This window comes from Dreissena polymorpha, chromosome 8 (assembly GCF_020536995.1).
Source record: "Dreissena polymorpha isolate Duluth1 chromosome 8, UMN_Dpol_1.0, whole genome shotgun sequence".
NCBI classification, from domain to species: domain Eukaryota; kingdom Metazoa; phylum Mollusca; class Bivalvia; order Myida; family Dreissenidae; genus Dreissena; species Dreissena polymorpha.
In genome coordinates, this window is record NC_068362.1 from 6,305,611 (window position 1) to 6,329,349 (window position 23,739).

The window sequence follows — 23,739 nt, forward strand, 5'->3', positions numbered from 1 at the left end:
AAATTTCCATGTGAAAAGGATGTCAATTTTTTCATTCAACCATTGTGTATAAAGAACGGTTCTGCATATAATTTGCCATTTTGATAGGAGATAACCAGGGTGACAGAGAATAGAGATATGCATTTCAGATCTGGTCAGGACTCCATATAAAAGTGGTTATATTTAAAAATGTTTAATTACCACCTGACCACGGACTCTATATCTCCGTGATTTGACTAAGGTTCTAAATTAATCTAGTATGAACATTTGAACTATATCTTTTTAAAACAATTAAAAAATAATATTTGATGTACAAATTTAATCTACCAATGTGTACAGATACTATTTAACATATATTTGACTGCATTGAATGTAGGAACTAGTTAAAATATCCATTAGAAAAAGAGATCAGGATATGCAATAGTCATTGCCTGAAGCAAAGACCCTGGAGCTATGTTTATATATATTTAAACACACTGATTAAAGAAGTAAAACAATACATTGATACAACAGAGGTTAAATCATCCCCTCTGAACAATATGATACATAATTATGTATCATATCTTTTTATCTGGATCTGGATAGGTACACAGCAGGATGTTTAGGTTTGCGCGCAGCGGGAGAGATATAGGAGTTACTTATATTTTGGATTTAATTTAATTCACTGAAATTCATCACTGAAGTTGCAGTATGATCTCATTTGATATAGATGTACATGATTGTATCAAGCAAAATATAATAAATAATTAAATGAGTATTAATTCACTTTCATGATTTCAGTATCATTAAAATGATTTCAGTAAAGTCTATCATTCATATGCGTCAATTTTGTAAATATCAATATAAGTATACTACATGAAACAAGGGCTGTTTGTAAAACATGCATGCCCCCATATGGGCTGTCAGTTGTAGTGGCAGCCATGGTGTGAATACGTTTTTTGGTACTGAGACCTTGACCTTTGACCTAGTGACCTGACAATCAAAAGGGGTCATCTGAGAGTCATGATCAATGTACCTATGAGGTTTCATGATCATAGGCGAAAGCATTCTTGAGTTATCATCCGGAAACCATTTTTCAAAGTTGAGTCACTGTGGCCTTGACCTTTGACCTAGTGACCTGAAAATCATTAGGGGACATCTGCGATTCATGATCAATGTACCTATGAAGTTTCGTGATCCTAGGCATAAACGTTGTTGAGTTATCACCCGGAAACCATTTTACTATTTCGGGTCACCGTGACCTTGACCTTTGACCTAGTGACCTCAAAAGGGTCATCTGCGAGTCATGATCAATGTATCTATGAAGTTTCATGATCCTAGGCATAAGCGTTCTTGAGTAATCATCCGGAAACCATTTTACTATTTCGGGTTACCGTGACCTTGACCTCTGACCTAGTGACCTGAAAATCAATAGGGTTCATCTGCGAGTCATGATCAATGAACCTATGAAGTTTCATGAACCTAGGCATAAGCATTCTTGAGTTATCAGCCGGAAACCGTTTTACTATTTTGGGTCACCGTTACCTTGACCTTTGACCTAGTGACCTCAAAATCAATAGTGGTCTTCTGCGAGTCATGATCAATGTACACATGAAGTTTCATTATCCTAGGCACAAGCGCTCTTGAGTTATCATCAGGAAACCATTTTACTATTTCGGGTCACCGTGACCTTGCTCTTTGACCTAGTGACCTCAAAATCAATATGGGTCATCTGCGAGTCGTGATCAATGTACCTATGAAGTTTCATGATCCTAGGCATAAGCATTTTTGAGTTATCATCCGGAAACCATCTGGTGGACGGACATACGGACATACGGACCGACATGTGCAAAACAATATACCCTCTCTTCTTCAAAGGGGGGCATAATAATACAGTAGCATGAATCAACAAGGGAGGCAACTTGTTATGTCACAATTTGGCAGTGTATAAAAAGTGGTACTTAATTATCTCGCTAAACATAGGTCTAAATTACGTTTCAAAGCTATTTTCTGATTGGATGAAACAGTCTGAAATCATCCAATAAATAAAGTCGAGATATTTATCTTGCGGAACATGCAATGCCATGCCGCATGCAAGCTATTTATAAAGTAAATATCGTAAATCAAAAAGTTTGTTATGTTTTTTTCGCGTTCATTTACAGTGTTCCTGGCTGAAAACGATGCAATATTACCCTTAAATCCTTCATGCATTAGTTTTTAGCAAGAAAGAGGTAGAATATTAGTGTAAAACATTTTTTTATATTTAAACTTGTGTCTGCTACAATGTAACGAGTGGTTACGGAAATTACCGATTGTACAGATGTATCGACAGACATATGCAAAATGAAAGAATAGCTTGCATAATTCAAGTTAATCAGCCTTGAAATTACCTATTAACCAAATGAGAATCGAAATTATTAAAATATAAACCAGTAATGTTCATTAACACCAAAATATTTGGGCGCAGCCATCATATTTTTGGAAACCGCGAGGTATTGTTTTTCAGAAACCGACGATCGGTAATTTCCATAACCATATGGAAAATTTCATAACAGTTCAATTTACTGACAAGTTTCGTTTCTAATGTTTTTCTCAAATATTCTACCACAAAATTATTGTATACCATTACACAAATGAATGACAAGTAATAATTCCTTGATTTTGGGGAGGGACACTGTCTATAAATGCTTATAAAAACGCATTAAGGCTAAACTTAAGTGCATAAAATATTGAAAAATAAATCATTATTCAAGTGTAGACAAGTGTTCGTTTTATCCGATATATTTATTCATCCACATTGCTCAGACACTGAATTATATTGGAAATTATTACGAATATCTGATAAAAACTTGCATTATTTATTTTTATCTTTAAACTTCCATTTCATAAATGTTTGTTTTTTGATAAACGTCGTCAATTATTAATTGTATATAGATTTCTCTATAGTTTGAAAAACATTTAGGCAAATATTTCTCATGTAAGATAAAATGCAAATAATTAATAAAATATTCCCTTTTAATCAGTATGTTGGTTTATCGGTCAATAACAATATCACTTTGAACATTGAATTATTTAAAAGTTATAACAAACATTAAATGTTCTCCGAAAACAAATGATTCATAACACATATAACAAATTGATAGGAAGATATGAACAAATCAAGGTTGCTAGGTTGATCTTTTTTTAAATTTTAATTAGGCGTTAACAATTTTACTATATTATTCTTAACTATTATGTATATTTTCTGTGTCTTTATTTGTGTTAAACAACAAGTGCCGTTCGATAACTTCGCGAGTCAACTGAATAAACAATATAGAGACATTTGAATCTGTTCTAAATATAGAAATAAATATACTAGACATCCCTAATTTTGGAAATAAATTGACCCAATTAAGAAGGATGGGAGAGTCCACTAGGCATAAATGGGTTAATGACCCACACAACACCAAACCATTATGTTAGCTGCAACATCAAGAGAGAAACCCTTTTACGGTAATGCAGTCATTTATTAACATTTATTGCAAAAAAAGAAAAACAATTTCCAAACAGTGGAAAACAAACAAATACATTAACCCATTTATGCCTAGCGTCTAGAAAAAAAAGGCCTTGGCAAACAGCGTAGACCCAGATGAGACGCCGCATGATGCGGCGTCTCATCTAGGTCTGCGCTGTTTGCTTAAAGGAATTTCTCTAAGTAATATTCTAAATATATAAATAAATATTCTAGACATCCCTGATTTTGGAAAAAAATCATCCAATTTAGAAGGATGGGAGAGTCCACTTGGCATAAATGGGTTAACCAATCAAACTCGCTCATGGTTTTGTTGCTACGGTTGCTGTAGTTCGTGTGATTTATCGCAATCTGTTCATGCAGCGTCACAGTATATTTGATGTCATAGTTGTGGTAGCAAGTACGTATTTGATGTCATAGTTGTGGTAGCACGTACGTATGTTGACATTTAAAAATATTAAATCATGACATCAAGAAACAACAAAAAATACCAATAGATTTATTAATTCCGTATTGGTGTTGCAACAATGCTTCGACATAATTGAACTGTGTTGGTGCGCCTACCAACAGGAAACGAACAACAATAATTTAGTCAAGAGAATTTTTATTATAAAAAATGCCAGTGTCATAGCTCAAAGGAAACGAATATTTACGTCAAAATAGTTAACTGTATGTGAAAAAACTTTAACATCAGTTATTAATCTTCACACGGGAATAAATAACAAATATATCGCGAAGAGAAATCATACCCAGACATTTGCAGCTGCGGTTCATTTCAATTATGACAAAAGCAATAATTATTGTGTTTTGTTTTTTCGACAAAAAAACAGTTGGATGATAAGCTTACACTCAACCACATTTTTCCGATTTTAAACCCATTTATGCACAGCGTCTAGAAAAAAAGGCATTTGCAAACAGCGAAGACCCTGATGAGACGCCGCATAATGCGGCGTCTCATCAGGGTCCTTGCTGTTTGCTTAAAGGAATTTCCGTAAGACATATTCTTTAAATAGAAATATATATATATATATATATATATATATATATATATATATATATATATATATATATATATATATATATATATATATATATATATATACTAGACATCCCTAGTTTTGGAAATAAATTGATCAAATTTAGAAGGATGGGAGAGTCCACAAGGCATAAATGGGTTAAAGTACTTGTAAAATCTTAATCATGAACACAATACAAAAGTAAAGTGTATGTCGTGGTTTAACGAAAACATGGCCTTGTCGTATTACTCACAGAAGATATATTAGCCCTGTTGGTTGGTTTGCTCAGGTTTAGTAGTGCATTTATATCACATGATATATTAGCCCTGTTGGTTGGTTTGTTCAGGTGTAGTAGTGCATATATATCACATGATATATTAGCCCTGTTGGTTGGTTTGTGCAGGTGTAGTAGTGCATATATATCACATGATATATTAGCCCTGTTGGTTGGTTTGTGCAGGTGTAGTAGTGCATATATATCACATGATATATTAACCCTGTTGGTTGGTTACTCAGGTTTAGTAGTGCATCTATATCACACCACGTGATAATCGAAGATAAAAACAAACTAACTTATCACAATAAAAAAACTTGGATTGAAAGCATTCTAGTAGCTAGTATCTAGTATGCATAGACGCCATGTTTATAAGTTAAGCATAATGAATTTGTCCCAATTTTGATAATGTTTTTTTTCTCTCATTTATTAATGCACTCTTATGAAGTCATCAATAACACAAAGTAGTAATGTACAAAAATGAGTGTTTCTACATTTTAATAAAGTACCAACTCTCTTTACCACACGCATGCACACACATATTCAAAAACCATGCACACACATATTCAAAAACACGTACATAAACATGCACACATATACAGGCGAGAAAAGAAAAACATAAGAAAGTAAATAACACAAAATAAAACAAAGAAGTAGAAATTTACATTTCTCTTATGATAAGTTTACTTCATGTGTGTGTTTGAGATTTATTTACAAGTCGTCCAGCGCCTTCGCGACTACAGATGTATCGACCTGCCCCTGTGACCCTTCAGGGGAGAAAATTAGGTCATATTATACATCATAGCACGATGGCCAATGAGACCTTAATGTGACTAGATGCTTTTTTTTAAATCGATTATGTAGTGGTTTGCCTTTTATCGAAATGTTTTTTGCAGTATTCCTATTATCTCTAGATTAGCATTATCCTTATTGGCATTAATGTTTATTCCTTATAGTTTGTGTGTGGTTTTTGTGCTCTCCGCCCCAAGAGGTGTTAATGGGGGTTCGAGCGGGATACAGAATTCATTTCTCACATATGTTAATATATACACACAATTACACGCACACACATTTCATGATATGTTATACACATAATGTTGAGATATTTTGTACCACCATTTGACCTTGCGGTCAAGGATAACCCATGAAAGTACAAGCACTTATTTCCAATGGGGACCTTTTGTCTGAAGAGACAGCATACAGAAGAGACAGTATTGAGATACAAGGATTCCTGGTGCGATACCCTAGCTCTTTGCGAATAGATCCCCTGGTTCTTTTACGTGCTCAGTCTATAGCACCGATACACGCAAGAATTACCTGGGTTTTATACCAGTACATCTCTAGTGGGAAACACTTGAAGCATTTCTGAAATATCCAGTGCCCCGGCCAGGAATTGAACCAGTTACATCTGGAATGGTAGACCAGTGTGTTACCACTTAACCACCGCACCACCGCTTCCACGAATTAATTAAATGAAATGTATTTCCCTTTACCACCGTCAAGTCCGCCAGGTGAATTGAGCACGCTATTGCGTAATAGCGATTTAAATGTTTGCCATTCAGCTTCGAGCGGTAGACAAGAACGGTTGATCATAGATTGGAATGCTGAATGATATATTTTTATTTCAATTAATCACATTCTTTCATTATACTAAAAACGTAATATAGTTCAAAATAGAACATGGTGTGTTACTAATTTATATGTCTGGTATAATTTTGTGTACACAAATCAGCAAATATCCCAAGTACTAAGTGTAAATTACATTGTTAATTTCTCAAAATGAAACATATGTGTTTGATTTTATTGCGTAACATGAGCGTGTGTATGGGAACGTTTTTTCCGATGTATTCCCTCTACAAATGAGTCGTGCTCTGTGAAAAGGGGGTTTAATGCATGTGCGTAAAGTGCTGTCACAGAGGATCCTGTGCAGTCCGCACAGGCTAATCAGGGACGACACTGTCCGCCTTATCTGCATATTTGCGAAGATACTTTCTTTATACGAACAATAGCAAAAAAGCGGAAAGTGTCGTCTCTGATTATCGTGTGCAAACAACACAGACTAATATGAGACGACACTTTACGCACATGCATTAAAACCCCTTAACAAAGAGCACGACCAAAATGATAAAAGGAAACTCCATAAACGTTATCAGGAGAGATATTCTTGGTGACTAGTATTTGAGCCTCGCTCTGTGAAAATGGAGTTTAATGCATGTCCGTAAAGTGTCGTCCCAGATTAGCCTGTGCAGTCCTCACAGTCTAACCAGGGACGATACTTTCCGCTTTCATTTTATTTTTCGTTTAAATGAAGACACTTCTTGACGAAAATCCAGTTAAGGCAGAAAATGTCACCCCTGATTAGAATATGCGGACTGCACAGGCTAATCTAGGACGACATTTTACCATGCCCATGCATTAAATCCCCTTTTCACAGAGTGCGACAAATTTTATTTCATGAAAGTGACCAATCGACTGCACAATACCGTTTAAAATATACATCACAGAACATTTCCCTGGTTCATTTCTTTAATAATAACATTTAAAAACTGTTCTATGAAACAAAAAATAATTTTTCAATTCCATGACATGCGCAAAGAATTTTTATTGTTATCGCTAAAATTTATTTTGTTTACGATGACAACACAACACAATAATAAGTATAATCAAAATCTATTAACCTCTCCAAACTTAATCGTTGTATTTTAGAATTTCGTCTCAACATTCGAGATTGAAGACTTCGAAGCCTTTAAAAGCTCAGATTTTGTTAAAGCTTTATGTATTAATTACGTCGTTGTAGTGTTTGCAATTAATGACGATGACAGATATTAAGTTTGATAAATATTACAACACTCCATAAAATTCGCATTATGTTGTCTGTTTATGATGCATCGGTATTAACCCATTCATGCCTAGCGTCCTGAAAAAAGGACATTGCAAACAGCGTAGACCCAGATGAGACGCCGCATAATGCGGCGTCTCATCTGGGTCTGCGCTGTTTGCTTAAAGGAATTTCTTTATGGAATATTCTAAATATAGAAATAAATATACTTGACACCCCTAATTTTGGAAATAAATTGATCCAGCTTAGAAGGATGGGAGAGTTTACTGGGCATTAATGGGTTAACGGGTTTACTTGTTAGTGCAAAACCTTATTATTATGCTGTTATGCTGTTATTGCAATGCATGGTGAGTCACGTATGCATAGTGGTTAGAAATGCCCTTTCTGTACTAGCCTGTGCAAGGAACAGTCTTGACGTATTAACTTTGATGAATATGGTGTCAGCCATTTATATACACATCATAATGACGCCATGTTGGCAAGTAGATATTCGCTTCGTTCAATTGAATGTTATGTATGTTTTTCAAATATGTATCCTTTGTTGCGCTCGTGACGTGTCACGCTGTATCGTACTCATTAACTCTTCGAAATTGTCTTGCGACGTGAAATTCGTGAAATACAACGTCGCACAATGCATCAGAACACCACAGTAAAATAATATCACCGTGGTATGAAAAGCACCGTCTGCCTTATACGTATACATTTGACAGTAAAGTCGTACGATCCGCATTGAAAGATATCTAGCCTCTTTGTCAAAAATGTGTGTCAACATGTCGTTATTCGCTGTGAATTTTTCTTTATATGAGTTGGTAGCTTCGTTTTATGATGTCTTTAGCGCTTAATATTACGTTGTTACTTCTTTAAAAGGCGTGGTTACTTCTATATCTGATACAGTGGTTATCTATTTTTTTAATAATGCGGATGGTGCTTTAAATGATCAGGTTGCATCATTATATGATGAAGACAATGTTTACTAATACGTGGATCATTCTTCATATATATTGTCAATAAGTTTTAAAAAATTCCATTCGTCATTAAATTTTTAACGCTTTCTGTCTATGTTTAGTTCTGATTCTTCAAATGGACACGGCTTGAACAACATTTGGTCTTGTTGGAACGTTGGCCTGTAATTGTACTTTTTTATGGCTTTTAAGGATAGTTTTTCGTTCGAGCTGTTTCTATGCAACAAGGATACGCACATTGACCAAAGCTGTTTACCCAGTTGATCAAGTATTCTCTGAGGAAAGACATTCTATATAAAAAAAACAAGACGGCAAGTTTTATTAAACATAGGAAGGTCAAACGCTTTTCGTTGTTCAGACCATACCAGTTTATACACAACAAAATGAGAATCGAATTGGGCATGCTTACAAAATACTCAACCCTTTTAAACATCACTACACAATTATATATGAGAAATCACATTAACTAATAACGTTTTAAGAAAACGTTATACATGTAACTTGAAACCAATCTATTGATTTTTTATAAGCGTAGCAAACACAAACGTTTTTAAAGGAACGGTAGACTATGATATTTGGTTTCTGAAGCGGTAAGACGGCCCGGCAAGCGCAGTTTGCTGAGGTCTGGTATCCCAACCCTGAGTTCTTGAGCTCAAGCCCCTGATCTGAAAGGTAAACTAACCGCCGCTTTGACATACAATTACACCAGGCAAAAAAAGCTTAACCCATTTATGCCTAGCGTCTACAAAAAGGCCTTGGCAAACAGCGTAGACCCAGATGAGACGCCGCATGATGCGGTGTCTCATCAGGGTCTGCGCTGTTTGCTTAAAGGAATTTCTTTAAGAAATATTTTAAATATATAAATAAATATACTATACATCCGTAATTTTGGAAATAAATTGATCCAATTAAGAAGGATGGGAGAGTCCACTAGGCATAAATGGGTTAACGCGACCTTTGACACACGTGCATGACATTGATCATAGTTAAGCGAGCCTTGGCAATTTTAATAAAACATCGTCACAATATATGTTGAATATTTCCGCATAGAAATGTAAAATTCAACAAAAATATACTGAGCTATGTAAAAAGGGGACGGACAGAAGGCTCGATCAACTCACGTTTCAAGATTCACGCTCATCAAATTGTTAACAGTTTAGAACATGCGGCTTTACGAGTTTCAGGTGTAATTAAATGTCCGTAATTATGTTTGTATCGAAATAACAAGACACGACAGGCGCTTAACCAGTCCCAGTCCCGCACAAGGGCAATACGATATTGAGCGTTCTCGTATCAATTCAGTTGACAAGCATAGCTTAGGATCAAAATCAATCGTGCTACATCGGCTATCTCCGGACTCATCCGTAAGATAGGCAGATTTAAGCAGTAAATCGTCTGCTGATCCAGAGTGGATCAAAATAATACGTTCATCGACTCAGTTTTTATGTCCAAGAATAATCAGAAATATGTGTAATATTAAAACTTTGCCAATAAATCTGGAAACAAATACTTTTAAAAGAATATGAAAGCTTTGAAAAAGCCCATGTATGCGAAATGTATCAGGAAAGACTGAAACTTGTTCCGTGTCAATGAATCTGGGACTACTTTTTCCCAGAAAGTAGTCAAATTGTCACATTTGAAATATTTATTCCAAATCTTACTTCATAACTGAGATATTCAAGTTTAAAATGCGTTGCGTTAGAAAAGTTACCAAGTGTATGGTACGAGTAGCCCATACAGTGCATAACTATATATTTGTTAGCACTTGATAATAATAAATTTCATCGTTTGCAAATGCTTTGATAAATATACTTAACTCACGATTTCTATTGATAAGTCGCGTTCTGATAAATCTTGGCATAATGCATGTGCGTAAAGTGTCGTCCCAGATTAGCCTGTGCAGTCCCTGTTGGTTGGTTTGTTCAGGTTTAGTAGTGCATATAGACTATATCACACCACGTGATAATCGAAGATAAAAACAAACTAACTTATCACAATAAAAAAACTTGGATTGAAAGCATTCTAGTATCTAGTATCTAGTATGCATAGACGCCATGTTTATAAGTTAAGCATAACGAATTTGAACCAATTTCGATAAAAAATATCTCATTTATTAATGCACTCTTATGAAGTCATCAATAACACAAAGTAGTGATGTACAAAAATGAGTGTTTTTACATTTTAATAAAGTACCAACTCTCTTTACCACACGCATGCACACACATATTCAAAAACACGTACATAAACATGCACACATATACAGGCGAGAAAAGAAAAACATATGAAAGTAAATAACACAATAAAAAACATAGAAGTATAAATTTACATTTCTCTTATGATAAGTAATTACACTACGCACATGCATTAAGCCCAGTTTTCTCAGAAGGCGTCTCATATATATTTAACTTACATGCGATTTAGAGGTGACAGAATTATGCCCGCGTCTTTCGAAGAGTTAAAATGACTTTATTGAATTTAAATTGAAATTATCGATTTTTTATATGGAGCGCACTTCAAACAGCTGATTTTCTTTATTGAAGCCGTGTTAGATCTGCACATCTATATTTATGTTCGGTAAGCAAACATAATTCAATAAACAATATTCGTTTTCATTTAGATTAAATAAAGCACGTGTTTCATTAAATGGCACGTATATCACAAACGCAGAATACAGTGTACTGTGATTTCCTTTTGCTTAGAGACTTGTTTATTTCGATAGATGAATACTCAAAAGGTTCAAATAACCTTTTTACGGCATTAGGGCTGGCAAATTATTGAGCCGACTATTGACAAATTTAATGTAATAAAATACCGAAAATGAGACCACCTTTTATTCCTATTGTTAATCATTCTATGGATTCTTCGTGAGCAACCTATTATTTTGACGTAAATAATCATCCAATGGTAATAGATGAGGATTTTATTGAAAGTGAGCTATTTTCGTTTAAACTTAGAAAATGATCCTTTTTCCAATTTCAACTTGATTTCATTTATGACAGCGTGAGAGGCTGTTGAGGTTTGAACTATGTTTGCTTAAATATTGTTGACTTTGTGGATTAGAGCCCTTATGCCTTTGTTTTCCCTCGACTTCATGTTTATTTGTGTTTATGGATAGTGCGATAGATCGATGAGCAATATTAAATTGAGCTCATTCATGTCAGCATTGTCCATTTCTTGATAGTATTGTTTAAACACATGTGGACAATATTGTGTTCCTTGTTGGGATTATTTTGTCATTGATAGAATAACGAGTATGTTTTTATATTTTATTTTCAACTTATATTGAAAAAAATAGGTTGGATGACATTTTCTTATGTAGATTTTGAAAGTGCATGTAACGTGATTGTTCAACAATTAACACGTGCGCACGCAGAAAAAAATAACTATAATAACTCGCATTTATGTTAACGAAGTAACTAATATCTAAGAAACAAGGAAGACATTCTTACGCTCTATGCAAGGCGCGGTGGACAGCAGGATAATTCAATAGACGAAAAAAGATTTATAAAAAAAAAACATCTTTAGGGGCTAAACTTCGAGAGGACACACCTTAACCAAAAAAAAAAACGGACGGCGAAGCTTAAGGGGAGGAAACTTGACAAAAAAGTCCAAAATGCCGCGGTCTGTGAGATCAGCGCGTTCGAATTCCATCTGCAGCAATATATCGGACGGCGAGAGAAATGCCCGAGTGGAGCTGTGAGTAATACATTATTGCAAGCAAGTGACTATCAGAGGAGCATATGTGTCTTGTTCTGTGAAAATTGGGCATATTGCATGTATGTAAAGTGTCGTCCCATATTAGCCTGTGCAGCCCGCACAGGCTACTCAGGGACGAAACTTTCCGCTTTAATGGTATTTTTCGTTTAAAGCAAGTCGCTTTTTACCGAAAATCTAGTTTAAGCGGAAAGTGTCGTCCCTGATTAGCCTGTGCGGACTGCACAGGTTAATCTGGGACGACACTTTACGCAAATGCATTATGCCCAGTTTTCTCAGAACGCAACTCATATTGTTCTTATCCACTCTTACACCAATAGAACACCAACTCAAAACATACAATGATTCAAATTTGGATCACCATTTTGATCGGTCAATGCAAAGAATTAGGGATTGAGACCGGATAGAGGGCTAGCAAAACCTCACACTTACCTCATTAGTCTCAAACGAAACAAAATCATTTTTACATTTATTTCGTTCGGAGAGCAACAATATAAGTGGTCTTACATTAAAGGTAAAAGTTAAATGCCTTTACGATGAGACATGTTTAAAATGTGTAAATCACAAGCAATTGACATATTAAACGACACGTCTTTTAAGACAGTGTCCTCGAATTATGTCAACAGTAATCAGCGCATTGAAACATAAAAAGGCGTGGTAATAAAAGGTAACGTTTATGAGGCGTGGTAGTAAATACGACAATGTAACGTTTATGTCAAAAGTGAGACGTCAGGAAAATACACCACTATTAGCAATACATATTTAATTTTATTTACTATTTATCAAATAATTCAAAGATTAATGATGTTTACAACAAATTGCAATCTTTTAAAATGACAAAATTAATCGTTTTGCACTTTGTTAACAAGGAATCAAGAAGATCGCCTTAATGTAGTTTTTAACCCATTAAAGGGGTCTTTTCACAGATTTTGGCATTTTTTTAACTTATTTATTAAATGCTTTATATTGATAAATGTAAACATTGGATCGTAAAAGCTCCAGTAAAAAATGAAGAAAAAAAATAAAAAAAGGAAAAGAACATTGCCCGGAGCAGGTTTCGAACCAGTGACCCCTGGAGTCCTGCCAGAGTCCTGAAGTAAAAACGCTTTAGCATACTGAGCTATTCCGCCGAGTACACATTCTTGACGTATTTTATACGTTATATAAGCAATCTTCGTAGTTTCACAAAATTTAACGACAAAAACAGAACTCTCCAAATTATTCAATCGTTTCGCGTTGCAACGCTTTATAATTTTTATGTTTTAAAATCGTCAAAAGATGCATATAATGGCTATATTAGAGCATGGTTAATGTTCAGTATTACTGTTTCCTCACAAATATCATAACTAAAACGAAAACTTACGAATCTGAAACAACTTTTTTCAATTTTGTCAATTTACCAAAGCGTGAAAAGATCCCTTTTATGCCTAGTGGACTCTCCCATCCTTCTTAATTGGATCAATTTATTTCCAAAATTAGGGATGTATATTTATTTCTATATTTAGAATATTTCTTACAGACATTCCTTTAAGCACACAGCGCAGACCCTGATGAGACGCCGCATTATGCGGCGTCTCATCTGGGTCTAAGCTGTTTGCCATTGCCTTTTTTCTAGACGCTAGGCATAAATGGGTAAAATTGGTTCAAAGCGTCTTTTAAGTCTCTTTCCCTTAACCAAAAGTTAGTTATCTTAATGACTATGTAACACTATTAATCGAGTTGATTAATGATGTCTGTGCCAGTAAATGAACAAAGAAAAGCCAGCCCCGTAAAACAATTAATTCGAACAGAATTCGTCAAATCAACGAACAAACAAAAATGACTTTAACAATACATAATTACTTCTTGTTATGTGTACAATAGCAGGCTTCAATCACAAACATCCAACATAAATAAAGTGACTTACAACTTTGGAAATTGTAATAATTAAAGTAAGAAAGAAACTTCGTTTGATAAACGTCAGCCAATACTAACGAAAAATTAAATACTTTAAACAAAACAGTATACAAAATGACTAAAGTTGGGGCTTTCACCTTGGCATGGTCAACAGAAAGCTATGACAAAATAACTGCATAATGCTTTTGGTACGTATTGTTGTTATTCTGTGTATATTTCCCAATAGAGTACCGGGGGTATACAACAAAGTTGTGTTGATAGTATGCTAGCACTTATTCGTTTGAAGAACTTGTCATGCAAAGCATTTTATATCGATATCATATTATCCTTACATCTGTATTTTACAATTGAAGTCGGTCATTCATTTATTCCTTCAATAACAGATTGTGTTGCAGTACAAGCCAGTGTTTGTCGTAAACGATGGCAATATTATCTTGTTCAGTAATACAGAACCTTCATTTATTTATCGCAGATCGGTGTTCTTATCGAGTAATATTTGTCTGTCCAACAGTCGGAGTAATAAAAACGTGGATGTTTCCAGTTTTCAATTTCCGATCTGGGCCTATTAGGAAATAATTAAAACGTCAAAATTCTCGCTAGCTCCTCCAAGCAATTGATTTCTTTAATGTTCAACAAATCCATGCCGTACGGCAGGTGCGTTTAGAGGACGTTTTTTTAGCTTCACGGATCAGATTGTTATATATAAAATTCGCAATGCTCAGAAATGATAGTCCTTATGTTAAAATAAATAAAAATATGTTATTGTCACTTTCAAGCATGGTCATTTAAGTGAAACTATTTTTGAGGAATTAAAAGTCTAGATGCTTTCAAACGCACCGATGCATTGTCTGTTACCCGCGTTAATTATGTGTGACTTTGTTTGGTACTAAAAAGTGTTTAAAAGTGTTTACTGTGTTAAGGTTAAGCAGTTGAAAATGTGATAGCGTAAGTGTTTTCAAACGTTTTCTCCACAATCCATAAATTAAACCACCACAAAACATAAGGAATTTACAGCTTGCATGCTGGATAGATGTCCAAGAAAATAAGCATGCATGTGTCAATTTACGTTACAATATGGGTAATGTTGGGTTTCGTTATCAACGATTTGCAGTATTTTATTTGCTGGTGTAAACAGTTATTCTTGCATGAACTATATTTTTCAGAAAAAAAGGAAACTAATGCCATATAGATTGAACAGACGATTATTAAGAACACAAATGTACGCTGTTAAAACTAAATTTGCGGGTTACGCCTTAAGCAAGTCATGAACGCAATGAGACTTTGTTGACTTATCATGAAGAACACTGAATAAAGTACATTGGAAATTAAATTAAGAATAAATATAGAGCGATGATTTGAATTGAGATTGATTGATTTGTTGTTTGGAATGTCATATTACACGTTCACAAAACTTCTCTAATCTTAGATTGATAATACAAAATGACAATACAGTGTCAATAGTGTTTCATGAGTACCAAAGTTGCACACAATTATTAAACGTGATTTAGTGGCCCGAGCTTTATTAAATAGAAGAAACTTAGTATCCAGTTATACAACGCTTGGTATGGAGGAAATACGAAAAGACATTGCCACTAGTTTGTGGAAAAAGATAAGGTATGTAATAATTTTGAAACGATTTGTAAATATGTATAAAGACCGATTGTGTGTTAAGAAGAACGTAAAACAAATATTGGGCGATAAAACACGCACATCTTTTTTAAACTTATTTCGTTTGAATAGTTTCGTTAACTATTAACAATAAACAATCGTTTATACATTTGAGTCCCGCTCTGAGAAAACGAGGCTTAATGCACGTGTTTTAACGGTCGTCTCAGATTAGCCTGTTCGGTCCACAAAGGCAAAACGGGGCTTAATGCATGTTTTTCAAAGGTCGTCTCATATTAGCCTGTTCGGTTCGCAAAGGCAAAACGGGGCTTAATGCACGTGTCTCAACGGTCGTCTCAGATAAGCCTGTTCGGTCCACAAAGGCAAAACGGGGCTTAATGCACATGTTTCAACGGTCGTCTCAGATTAGCCTGTTCGGTCAACAAAGGCAAAACGGGGCTTAATGTACGTGTCTCAACGGTCGTCTCAGATTAGCCTGTTCGGTCCACAAAGGCAAAACGGGGCTTTATGCACGTGTCTCAACTGTAGTCTCAGATAAGCCTGTTCGGTCCACAAAGGCAAAACGGGGCTTAATGTACGTGTCTCAACGGTCGTCTCAGATTAGCCTGTTCGGTCCACAAAGGCAAAACGGGGCTTAATGCACGTGTCTCGACGGTCGTCTCAGATTAGCCTGTTCGGTCCACAAAGGCAAAACGGGGCTTAATGTACGTGTCTCAACGGTCATCTCAGATTAGCCTGTTCGGTCCACAAAGGCAAAACGGGGCTTAATGTACGTGTCTCAACGGTCGTCTCATATAAGCCTGTTCGGTCCACAAAGGCAAAACGGGGCTTAATGCACGTGTTTAAAGGTCGTCTCAGATAAGCCTGTTCGGTCCACAATGGCAAAACGGGGCTTAATGCACGTGTCTCAACGGTCGTCTCATATAAGCCTGTTCGGTCCACAAAGGCAAAACGGGACTTAATGCACGTGTTTCAACGGTCGTCTCAGGTTAGCCTGTAATGTATGATGATGTTGATGATGGTTATAATGTTAATTTTGGTAGTGGTGCTGGTGTTTTAGGTGATGATGCAGCTGCTGGTGATGATGGTGTTAATAGTTGTGGTTGCCGTGGTGATGTTGATAGTGGTGGTGGTAGTGCTGTTGGAGGTACTGGTATTAATAGTGTTGGTAGTGCTGCTACTGCTAATGATTATGAAGATGTTTGTTGCGGTGCTGGGTCTAGTGATTGTTCTAGTGCTGATGGTTTTGGTGATGGGTTAGTTTGTGGGGTTGATGGTGGTGCTCGCGATGGAAAAGATTCTGGTGATAGTTGTGGTGGTGGTATTGCTGGCTGTGGTGATAGTGGTGGTGATGGTGTTGGTAGTGTTAATCTGAGCTCGTCACTTTCAAGCATGGTCATTTAAGTGAAACTATTTTTGAGGAATTAAAAGTCTAGATGCTTTCAAACGCACCGATGCATTGTCTGTTACCCGCGTTAATTATGTGTGACTTTGTTTGGTACTAAAAAGTGTTTAAAAGTGTTTACTGTGTTAAGGTTAAGCAGTTGAAAATGTGATAGCGTAAGTGTTTTCAAACGTTTTCTCCACAATCCATAAATTAAACCACCACAAAACATAAGGAATTTACAGCTTGCATGCTGGATAGATGTCCAAGAAAATAAGCATGCATGTGTCAATTTACGTTACAATATGGGTAATGTTGGGTTTCGTTATCAACGATTTGCAGTATTTTATTTGCTGGTGTAAACAGTTATTCTTGCATGAACTATATTTTTCAGAAAAAAAGGAAACTAATGCCATATAGATTGAACAGACGATTATTAAGAACACAAATGTACGCTGTTAAAACTAAATTTGCGGGTTACGCCTTAAGCAAGTCATGAACGCAATGAGACTTTGTTGACTTATCATGAAGAACACTGAATAAAGTACATTGGAAATTAAATTAAGAATAAATATAGAGCGATGATTTGAATTGAGATTGATTGATTTGTTGTTTGGAATGTCATATTACACGTTCACAAAACTTCTCTAATCTTAGATTGATAATACAAAATGACAATACAGTGTCAATAGTGTTTCATGAGTACCAAAGTTGCACACAATTATTAAACGTGATTTAGTGGCCCGAGCTTTATTAAATAGAAGAAACTTAGTATCCAGTTATACAACGCTTGGTATGGAGGAAATACGAAAAGACATTGCCACTAGTTTGTGGAAAAAGATAAGGTATGTAATAATTTTGAAACGATTTGTAAATATGTATAAAGACCGATTGTGTGTTAAGAAGAACGTAAAACAAATATTGGGCGATAAAACACGCACATCTTTTTTAAACTTATTTCGTTTGAATAGTTTCGTTAACTATTAACAATAAACAATCGTTTATACATTTGAGTCCCGCTCTGAGAAAACGAGGCTTAATGCACGTGTTTTAACGGTCGTCTCAGATTAGCCTGTTCGGTCCACAAAGGCAAAACGGGGCTTAATGCATGTTTTTCAAAGGTCGTCTCATATTAGCCTGTTCGGTTCGCAAAGGCAAAACGGGGCTTAATGCACGTGTCTCAACGGTCGTCTCAGATAAGCCTGTTCGGTCCACAAAGGCAAAACGGGGCTTAATGCACATGTTTCAACGGTCGTCTCAGATTAGCCTGTTCGGTCAACAAAGGCAAAACGGGGCTTAATGTACGTGTCTCAACGGTCGTCTCAGATTAGCCCTGTTCGGTCCACAAAGGCAAAACGGGGCTTTATGCACGTGTCTCAACTGTAGTCTCAGATAAGCCTGTTCGGTCCACAAAGGCAAAACGGGGCTTAATGTACGTGTCTCAACGGTCGTCTCAGATTAGCCTGTTCGGTCCACAAAGGCAAAACGGGGCTTAATGCACGTGTCTCGACGGTCGTCTCAGATTAGCCTGTTCGGTCCACAAAGGCAAAACGGGGCTTAATGTACGTGTCTCAACGGTCATCTCAGATTAGCCTGTTCGGTCCACAAAGGCAAAACGGGGCTTAATGTACGTGTCTCAACGGTCGTCTCATATAAGCCTGTTCGGTCCACAAAGGCAAAACGGGGCTTAATGCACGTGTTTAAAGGTCGTCTCAGATAAGCCTGTTCGGTCCACAATGGCAAAACGGGGCTTAATGCACGTGTCTCAACGGTCGTCTCATATAAGCCTGTTCGGTCCACAAAGGCAAAACGGGACTTAATGCACGTGTTTCAACGGTCGTCTCAGGTTAGCCTGTAATGTATGATGATGTTGATGATGGTTATAATGTTAATTTTGGTAGTGGTGCTGGTGTTTTAGGTGATGATGCAGCTGCTGGTGATGATGGTGTTAATAGTTGTGGTTGCCGTGGTGATGTTGATAGTGGTGGTGGTAGTGCTGTTGGAGGTACTGGTATTAATAGTGTTGGTAGTGCTGCTACTGCTAATGATTATGAAGATGTTTGTTGCGGTGCTGGGTCTAGTGATTGTTCTAGTGCTGATGGTTTTGGTGATGGGTTAGTTTGTGGGGTTGATGGTGGTGCTCGCGATGGAAAAGATTCTGGTGATAGTTGTGGTGGTGGTATTGCTGGCTGTGGTGATAGTGGTGGTGATGGTGTTGGTAGTGTTAATCTGAGCTGGTGGTCTTAGTAGTGCTGATTTTGCAGATGATGATACTGATGCTGGTGCTTGTACTGGTGCTAGTTGTGGGAAGGTGTTGGCGCGGTTAGGGTTGACAATACTAATCTTTATATCATCTTGAATTGTTTAATGTTTTGATTAAGAACGAGATGTACTGTACTTTTTGATATTTTAGAAAATGTTATGTTTATAAAGACACATTGAGCCATGCTTAATAGGAATATGAAGACTTGCACCATGAAATCGTGTTTTGTATTTGCAATATACATTCCTAAACGGACAATTTTTTCACATGTATTATTTCAGTTTTCGTAATGATCCATCTACTGGGTATAGAGGTTTATTAAACCATAGGCTAATAAGCGAGACCAGATAATTCAACAGTTACAATGATAATGATGGTCACAATCTGTTTTGTTGTTATTGTAGATGAGGGTAATGATGATGTTGGTAGAAGGTTGATGATGTTTATGGTGGTGGTAGTTGTAGTGATGGTGCTGCTGCTGATTCTGCTGATGGTGGTGATGAATATGATGTTGAGGCACTGTTGTTGTTGATGATGATAACTACGACGACAATGATAATGGTGGTGATGATGATGATGATGTTGGTGGTTGTGGTGGTGGTGGTGGTGGTGGTGGTGGTGATGATGATGATTATGATGATGATGTTGATGATGATGATGATGATGATGATGATGATGATGATGATGATGATGATGATGATGATGATGATGATGATGATGATGATGATGATGGCGCTGATGGTGGTGATAGGGGACAAAACTGATGTTCATTATTTTTATATAGTTATATCATCTTTAAATAAGCACGAGTTGTACAGTAAGTTTTGTTATTATAAAAAATGTTCCGTTTACAAGACCGACTGACCCACTCTCAATTATTTCTAATGACAAAAGTACAATATCGTATATCAATTACAATACTGTAACTAGTTGTATTGACACTGCTTTATTCAAATAGCAATAATATTGAGAATTGAAGTACAATGCATTGTTGATATAATGCTCTTATTGCGATAAATATCAAATAATCTTTTAAAAAGAAGTCAATAAATCTCTATCTGTGTTGTTAACAGTTTTGTTATCGTCTGCTAAATGTGCGTGACCTTTCAACTACCGGGTAGATGAGCTGATACTTTGTAAAGTTAGCATGTCAGTAAAGACTTTTGAAATTATAGCTCCAGTGCAAATAAACTATATGGATAAAACTTCTTTTTCACGGTAAAGCATTATCTACTTTTTTCGCATTATAGTGGCATGAAAGTACATGTTTTACTAAATCGACATAATAACATAATTTCTACAAAAGTAAAGTAAATAGTTAAACAACATTATAACCTAACGTGTGCCTGTAACTAAGTAAATAATAATAATAATTACATGTTCACCTAAAACAATGCATACTTGAAAGTAAAATGGTATTGTAAATTGGCCGTGCTCTGAAAAAATGGGGTTTAATGCATGTGCGGACTGCACAGACTAATCTGGGACGAAACTCTCCGCTTTTGTGATATTTTTTTGTTTCAGGAATATCTCTTCTTAGAAAAAAAATCAATTGTAGGAAAGTTTCGTCTGTGATTAGCCTGTGCGGACGTCACAGCCTAATCTAGGACGAAACTTTACACTCATGCATTAAGCCCCCTTTTCACATAGCGCGGCTCAAATGCATAGGTTAACGCAATAGCATTTATTCGTGTTTTGAGAAAACGGGGCATAATGCATGTGCGTAAATTGTCGTCTCAGATTAGCCTGTGCAGTCCGCACAGGCCAATCAGGGACGACACTTTCCGCCCAAATTAGATTTTTGCTAAAAATAGACTTCATTTAAACGAAAAATGTCATAACAGCGGAACGTGTCGTCCCTGATTAGCCTCTGTCGACTGCACAGGCTAATCTGGGATGACAATTTACGCACATGCATTATGCCCAGTTTTCTCAGAACATGACTCCATTTATCTTTTAAACAATGGCCAATTGTTTTCACCAATTGACAAGCATGAGGTTTGTTTGTTTTATAGTATTCTGTTAATCGTTATTAAAGATTTATCATCTACACCATTTAAACAAGAGATTTGTTAATATGTGTAACTCATCAGTACTTTAATAATAGTATACCACGTGTTAATAATAGTTGCTTATATATCTGACTGTGTATACAAACAACTCGAATAGGGCGACGTCAACATATTTTTTTTATCGTAAAACATTAACAAAATAATAGTACATGTACCATTTCACAAAATCAATTGTCATTAAATTTACTAATTGTGTCTTGTTCTGAGAAAACTGGACTTAATTCATGTGCGTATAGTGTCGTCCCAGATTAGCCTGTGCAGTCCGCACAGGCTAATCAGGGAGGACACTTTCCGCTTTAATGGTATTTTTAGTTTCAAGGAAGTCCCTCCTTACCGAAAATCAAGTTTAGGCGGACAGTGTCGTCCCTGATTAGCCTGTGCAGACTGCACAGGCTAATCTGGGACGACACTTTACGCACATGCATTATGCCCAGCTTTCACAATTAATGTAAGCTATAAGCTTCTGTGTAAGCTTTATTGCTGAAACAAATGTTGTTGTTCTTGTTGTTGTTCTTGTTGTTAAGCCTTTTTGGTGATGTATAGTTAGATCAGATTATACAAGATTTAAATTAGTTGGGCGGTTTTGCCTTAATGTGCGAACCCTTCAGCACCACTTGTAAATTCTTCTAAGACATGTGAAAATTCGTACAAACACTGTTAATGGACTTTTAAATATTCTGGCGAAGTTTACAAAGGTATGCTCTGACAAAATGTACAGGCTGATTTCTTTTATTTGCCATTTAACAATGAACTGTGACCGCGATCATGCATTTAAGGCTGTGGATTTGGCGTCAGAATTTCCCTCGCAGCACGATCGTGAATTCTGCCCGACTATTCAGAAAGCTATAATGTGCTTATGCGCGTTTTGCACAATTTATATGTTAATCACGTTAATTCATAATTTAGCCTTGAAACTCTTAACCATGACATTGCTTCTTGTTCGCAACACTCAAACTTTACCATATTTGTCGTCATTACAGTATTACTTGAAAATTCAATCATTCTGGACATAGTTTTTCTCGAAAAAAGTGTGTGTTTTTCCTTGATGTCTTATATTTTAAATTTGATTTTTAATTGTGACCTTCACCTAATTAAAGACATAAACCTAGTTCTTGGCGTAACACTTTGATAGACAGTTCTGTCGAGCATTTAAATCGGGAAACGCAGTTCAGAGTTACAATCTAATGCTACTACTACTACTACTACTACTACTACTACTACTTCTACTACTACTACTACTACTACTACTACTACTACTACTACTACTACTACTACTACTACTACTACTACTACTACTACTACTACTACTACTACTACTACTACTACTACCACTACTACTACTACTTCTACTACTACTACTACTTCTACTACTACTACTACTACTACTACTACTACTACTACTACTACTACTACTACTACTACTACTACTACTCCTACTACTACTACTACTACTACTACTACTACTACTTCTACTACTACTACTACTACTTCTACTACTACTACTACTACTACTACTACTACTACTACTACTACTACTACTACTACTAAGTCAACTACGTCAACTACTTCTACTACTAGGCTACTACTACAACAACTGCTAATACTAATCCAAATACTACTAATACCGCTAGTACGGCTACTACTATTTTTCTTCTTCTACTGATATTCCTACTTATGCTTCTTATTATAGTCCTTCTTATTGCTTACACAATTTAACCTGTTTTAAACTGACTAGTATTGTATGATACTACGTTGCCTTTTTTTTAATCGTGTACGTTGTTCAACCGTATATCTGCCGAATTTGGTTTAGTGCTACCTAACCTCCTAATCAAGCACCTGTCGGATTATTTACATGTTGCTATGACTTTGTGTGCTCGCGCAATGATTTACTGAACTAATTAGTTACAGTAAACATATAATATTCTATTTTCGCAAATTTCCTAATTAAAATTATGCAATTTGATTATTAAATAACACCACGGGGTTTTTAGTCATAGATTAAAAACAAAATACAACAGCTTTTGTAGGATTATAACTTTGCGTAGAAGTTTCCGTTTTGGTGTTCTCCGGTCGTTCGTGTAAATAAACTTTGATAGGGGAAAACAAACCATTTTGGCACATGATTAAGGTAGAAAATATCATTTAAACTACACTAAAACTATAAAACAACTTGATAATAAATAATTTGATTATGATAATATACAAAATCGATAACGCTTAGTTT

The 23,739-nt window shown here is 35.9% G+C and overlaps 2 protein-coding genes across 37 annotated transcripts in view; one reads left to right on the forward strand and one right to left on the reverse strand.

Moving 5' to 3' along the window:
- LOC127841657 (uncharacterized) overlaps window positions 1–23,739 on the reverse strand; it is a 425,798-nt gene that overhangs the window by 140,466 nt on the left and 261,593 nt on the right. The gene's annotated exons all lie outside the window — the stretch shown is intronic.
- LOC127841652 (leucine-rich repeat-containing protein 71-like) overlaps window positions 12,159–23,739 on the forward strand; it is a 58,806-nt gene continuing 47,225 nt past the window's right edge. For 30 of the 36 annotated variants that reach the window (XM_052370643.1, XM_052370650.1, XM_052370649.1 and 27 more), the window contains exon 1: window positions 12,159–12,256. In XM_052370643.1, the coding sequence (XP_052226603.1) occupies window positions 12,174–12,256 (83 nt within the window). In that variant the 5' untranslated portion in view covers window positions 12,159–12,173. Of the gene's footprint in view, window positions 12,257–15,641; window positions 15,785–17,880; window positions 18,026–23,488; window positions 23,644–23,739 lie in introns of those variants that run through there. The other 6 variants (XM_052370661.1, XM_052370666.1, XM_052370648.1 and 3 more) reach the window with 5 other exon arrangements.